At 44.4% G+C, this 5,981-nt stretch overlaps 1 protein-coding gene across 1 annotated transcript in view; it reads left to right on the top strand.

The window, feature by feature from the left end:
• The window catches only part of LOC138965114 (dentin sialophosphoprotein-like), a 15,778-nt gene extending 9,797 nt beyond the window's left edge, over nucleotides 1-5,981 (top strand). Inside the window, exon 7 of the mRNA XM_070337244.1 lies at nucleotides 2,858-5,981. Within this exon, the coding sequence (XP_070193345.1) occupies nucleotides 2,858-3,804 (947 nt within the window). The 3' untranslated portion in view covers nucleotides 3,805-5,981. The remainder of the gene's footprint in view (nucleotides 1-2,857) is intronic.

The raw sequence follows: 5,981 nt of genomic DNA, 5'->3' as shown, positions 1-5,981 counted from the left end.
CGTGTGTTCGAAGGAGTACATCTCAGCGATGCCATTGCCTTGCAACCTCAAATAAATATATTTTAATAATCCGCTAAATGAGCGATGTTTTAGTGTGAAATAAAAGCCGGAGATTTGCTTCGTTTCTTTGCTGCGACACAAAACCAAAACCAACTATAGATCTGCGGTGACATTATGATGGTTCGTTTTCGACATTGCAGTGAAGTTGCGCGGATCTTCGACGATTTCCGTTCGGTTTAATGTGGATGGAGCTTTGATTGAATGTAACTGCTTTGAAAAGTTACAACATGAGTTCTTGGGATCGATGTTTTTCGGTAAACTTCTTCGTATCCTTTACTTTTGACTTGAATAGATCCAGATCGGCTGGGGCTGTTGATCGCCTACACACTCACAGATCTATATGAAGTTGACTCGACACGGCAAACCGCCGAATCCGTGCCCTCTCGTCGGTCCTACCCCCAAATCCCTTATCAGCCTCAGACCCCATCTCACCGTGGCCGATCTAACCTCACTGGCGCACAATGTGTGATTATCCCTTCCTCATGTGTGTGTGTGTGTGTGTGTGTGTGTGTGTGTGTGTGTGTGTGTGTGTGTGTGTTGTTTGTTGTGTGAGTGCGTTGCCGGGTCAGGTCGTCATTAATGAAGATTTCGCCAGCTGGCCCTGACACAGCCTCTGCCGCCGAACGGGGACGTGAAGGGGAGAATCCAAGGCTCGTTGCGGTCTTCTTCTTTAACAGCCTGCGTGCTGCCATCAGTGATCTCTTATGACGATTAAGACGTAAACTTTACCAGGATCGCTCGCTCTTGCTGGTCGGTTCTACCGACCCGATGGGACCGGTCGATCATCACGGATGCCCTTTGATCAGTCTCGGTCTCGGACACTTCGCGACCTCGATTAACACTCTTGAATTCAAAATTCACCCCCCTTACAAACTAACTGATCCATCCGTGTGTGTGTGGGTGGGTGGGTGTGCGTGTGTGTGTGTGTGTCTTGTGTGTGTCTCCGTGTGTGTGTGTGTGTTGTGTGTGTGTGTCTGCGTGAGTGTGTCTTGTGTGTAAATAACTATTATATTTATTATTATTATTATGGAAAGCTTATATAGCGCGAACCACAACTGTGCTCTCCGCGCTTTACATATTGTTTCAGAAATGCATGTCCTAACTCTGTTTACTAAGTCACTCCATTTCACACACACACAGCACTCAAACTAGGCACAAAGACTTAAACAAGTTATTGCCCTTTGCCCTCGTACCTATATTTAAGTCATTCACACAAAATACATGTATGGTAATTCACACACAATCAACAATCACTTAAATTCACTGAAATATAATAATAAGTTGAGTAGTTACGTGGAGGAATATCTGTCCCTCGATGACGTCTTTTCAATGTTTATATTTGTGGATTCTTATCTCACTCGTCTTTGTGCCTAGTTTGAGTGCTGTGTCTGTGTGAAATGGAGTGACTTAGTAAACAGAGTTAGGACATGCATTTCTGATAGAATAGTTATTTACACACAGACACTTCCAGAAAAAAACCCTTCGTAACGTGTGTGCGTGCGTGCATGCGTCTGTGTGTGTGTCTGTATCTGCCTCTGTCTGTGTGTGTGTCCGTGTGCGTGTGTTTGTGTGTCTGTGCCTGTGTGTGTCTGTGTGTGTGCGTGTGTCTGCGTGCGTGTGTGTGGTGTGCGATTCAGAGAAATTTACTGAACAGATCTTCATGAAACTTTTCACACAAATGTTTGGATTCAAACCTATGGATCAAAAGTCCAGTGCTCTACAACATGACCTACTGGGCTCCAAAATGAATTTGTACATCATTTTTGTCAGTCAAGATGTGGGGGTGGGGGTGATGCGGGGGTGTTTGTGAAGTAAGCAATAAGGAAACACCTTATGGTTTTCTTACGTATTGTAACGGTGTATAGTGAAGTTAGCTGTGTTCAAATTTGAATATGATCTGTCGAGCAAAGTTTGTGTTTTTACGTTTTTACCACTAAATGAGTGATAATTGTATGTGTACGCCCTCGCCAATCCTCGATAATTTTCGGCATGCACATTGATAAGAAGTGTATTATGATAAAGTGATACTCTCCATTCTTTTATCTACACAAAGTAATGTTTTACTTATCTTTTCTAAAGATAAAAATGTCAGTTAGGATGACGTTACGAATTACAGTGTTTTCTGTAAGGTCATATTTGTCCACCCGGTACCCCCCAAAACAAAATTCTTATGAGAAAATGAATAAGAAAACAACGTTTTTGTTTGTCTGCAGTTGTGGACATATAGCTTAGAGAAACATGTGCTCAAAATGTGTAACGGATTTCACGAGCGATTTATTTTTCTTGGGTTGAGGGGGGGGGGGGGAGGGGGGGGGGCGGGCGTATGCCCCATGATCAGTCTCGGGCGCACTTGGTCTTGTGCTTGTGTGTACACACGAAGGGGGTTAAGTCACTGGCAGGTCTGCACATAAGTTGACCTGGGAGATCGGAAAAATCTCCACTCTTAACCCACCAGGCGGCAGCGACCGGGATTCGAACTCACGACCTCCCGATTAGGAGGGCGACATCTTACCACCACGCCACTGCGCCCGTAAATATCGATAACTTATGTCATGTTTTACCTAGAGCTTTGAAACTTCACACACTTCTAAGGTTTTATGACATGTCAAAGTGTGGTTGGTTATTTCAAATGTGAAGGACACAACGGGGCAGAGTTCGAGTAAAGAACATATATATATTTTTTTTAAACGTTTCTGAAGGTAAAACTGTGACACTTGGGCTCGTTTATCGCTTCCGATGACCCTCACAGATTGCATAAGTTTGATTGACATAATTATATCACCTGTCATCGTTTCAGTGAGAGAGGAACGCCGGGCAGCCATCAGAGCCAAGGCGCTGGCAGCGTCGGCCAAACTGCAGGAAGAGGACATGCCGGATGCCAAGACCTGGCGATCTTCCAAAGACAGCAGCGACAGTGGTAGTCGTCGCAGTGATGGCTCCGGCAAAGGGTCCGTGCATTTCTCAGACTCGGACACCGTGTGGGATCCCCACGCCCTGGTGCCTCGTGTGTACACCAAGCGCAGATCACAGGTTCCAAGCGCATCGGTCGACGGCATCTACCAGATGAACCCGATGGGCTCGCAAATAACTTCTGCAGACGTGGGTACCGACTTTCGCACCCGCAGAATGGACGGCCGGGGCAGGAGCTTCGAGGACCAGCAGCTAAGGGATGGGTACAGAGGGGGTGGGCATTTTAGGACTGGCATGGGCCCGGACCCCCGAGCCGACCCGAGGCTTCCCCGAGAAGAGTACCGGAACGGTTTCACGGTCATGCCCAACGTCTCAACCTCGGACCCTCGTTTGCATGGCTCTTCGCATACATCATCGAAATACCCGCGCCACGAAGAGTCCAGTTCTCGAAACAAAAAGCATTCGCGGAGTCGTCGGGGGGGACACAGCAGAGATAAGACTACGGACGAAGACAGCATCTGGTCTAGGGGAGGAGCGGAAAGGTTGTCAAGACACAGGCGCGACAGCGAGGACAGCAGGCAGTCGGTGTGCAGCACTGAGAGCGGCGGTGAGTCCTCGTCGGCCTTGGAGTATTCTGAAAATGTGGATGAAGGGGATAATGGCGACAGCGAAACAGACTCCAACTCCTCTAACAGGGACTCGCGGTCACGACGCCAGAGGAAAACGAAGGCACGCATGACGGTTGTGGCCCAGGCTGACGACGAAGATGAAGACGATAACGACGACAACGACAGTGTCGCTAGGGACGACAACGAGAACTCCAACACAAAGTGACAACGGTACTGTTTTGTGGGATTGGTGGTAGGATTCGGACCACGTGAGCGAAGTCAATACAGACGATAATCAGTGACTCGGTTCCGCATAAGCAGCCGACGTAAGCATGTGAATTGACGATCTCGATGATGGGAGAACAAAGAGTTTCATCACACAGACGAGGGTATTGCTCGAGCAAGCGCTGATGGTGTTTCACCATGACAAATTATCGATGGTTAAAACTATTATCATCGACATGTTGGTGAATATTTTGAGGCCAAAATTCATGTGTCGCGATCCCAAAGTTGAAAGACGGTGTCCGAACGCACGGCAGTTGTATTGGTAGTTACGATGCTTGAAGTTGAAGTTGGATTAGGCCTAAAAAAAAAATAGGTGTGGTTACGGTAACCCGACCTACCCTATTTTTAGGGGCCGATTCTATAACTTTTTAATTTTATTACATTTGTCAAAACAAAACAAAAAACACAAGAAAACGAGTGCAGAAAACGCAATGAAAGCGAAAGCGCCCGAGTCGCACACTTATTTCCCTGTCAAGTAGGTTTAATTTGTACACATTAGAAAAAAATGTTAAAAAAATAAAAAGTGATTGCCTACCTTCCTACCCTATTTTTTTTGGCTATGTTACCGTAACCACACCTATATTTTTTTTGGCCTTATACAATACAACGTGTGTGGTGCCAATGGTAGGCAGCACAACACAAGGTAAAATGTAGCACTTGTGATATAGGCACCATTGTGATAGAGTGGGACCCACCTTTTAAGACCCTCGAATTTAAGACTCCTCCTCCTATTTAAGACCTTGCTTTTACAGCTTTTCTGTTAAAACCTCTGTAAATGTATCTCCATTTTAAGTCTCCCCTTTTTAAAGACCTGAGTATCTTAACAGATATTCAAAGAGGGGCGCCGCTGTATTGATACGACGTCTTTTCATATTGTAATGAGTCAGTATTTGGGGAAGCGGTGATCTCTGATTAGTACACAAAAAAGGGGTACACACAATAATGCTTCTTGATACAAAATCTTCCAACGCCTCTCTGTGTTTTCTGCGACGTTAATTTTGTATCTTTCCTTTTTCGTCTATGGCGTGTGTCAGATTCAAGAGAAAATGGTTTCAAGTAATCCATGATTGTGGTGATCTAGCTTATATAATATGTATATATGTGTGTGTTTGTGTGTGTGTGTGTGTGTGTGTATGTACGTGTGTGTGTGTGTGTGTGTGTGGTTGTGTGTGTGTGTGTGTGTGGGGGGGGGGGGGTAAGAGAAATTAATGAGCGTGTGTCTGTACGTGTGCGTGTGTTATTGTGACCGGGTATATGTGTATCAGTCTTAGTTGGAAGGAAGGTGTCGTGTACGTGCACATGTGTTATTTATTCATGAACTTTTATATATAATTTTGGTGTGTTTTTATCTGCACTTTAATCTGAGGTAATGTTATTGGTTTTAAGTGTAACTAAGTAAGAGAGAGAGAGAGAGAGAGAGAGAGAGAGAGAGAGTGTGTGTTTGTGTGTGTGTGTGTGTGTGTGTGGGTGTGTGTGTGTGTGTGTGTGTGTGTGTGTGTCCCGTGACTGCTTAGGAATTTCGGATGTTTTTTTTTTAGTGCATCTCTCAATGCTTAATGAATGTGGTATGTTTTCGTGTTTTTTGGTGCAATTCTTAATTCTTAGTAAATGTGATGTATTTTATTTCTCTTTCCTTGTTTTTAAGAACAGTAACATTTTGAAGCTTGAGTTTGTTGAGATATTAGACTCGCCAGTCGAGCATCCGAAAACGAACTGAGCAGCCGTGCGCATGCATAGTTCTACAGTTTCTCTGTCAGTATTACGAACTTATTTGTACACGACAAAGATACTAATTTAACCGCCTGACTAGCTATGCATGTGAAGAATACAATATGTACAGTCGTGTATGTGTTATGTTTAAAAACTAGACGTTTTAATAACGTAATGTGATTCTTCCTCGTCTGCTTCGTTTTCTGTTGAATACATTAGAAATGTTCTCTCTTCCCTTTGAATAAGCATTCATGCAGTGGTGGTATTTATTGCTCTGAGTTTATTTCTATGATTCCGTCATGCGGGGCCTTGTCTAAAATATTCCAGTACCGATATCTGTGATTCGCAGACAAATTTGAAACAGTTGTTTGTCTAAATACAAGGAATAAAGTGACATACTGCAAAACA

Source organism: Littorina saxatilis, linkage group LG4 (assembly GCF_037325665.1).
Source record: "Littorina saxatilis isolate snail1 linkage group LG4, US_GU_Lsax_2.0, whole genome shotgun sequence".
Classification (NCBI taxonomy): Eukaryota; Metazoa; Mollusca; class Gastropoda; order Littorinimorpha; family Littorinidae; genus Littorina; species Littorina saxatilis.
This window is presented reverse-complemented; position numbering and strand designations above follow the sequence as displayed.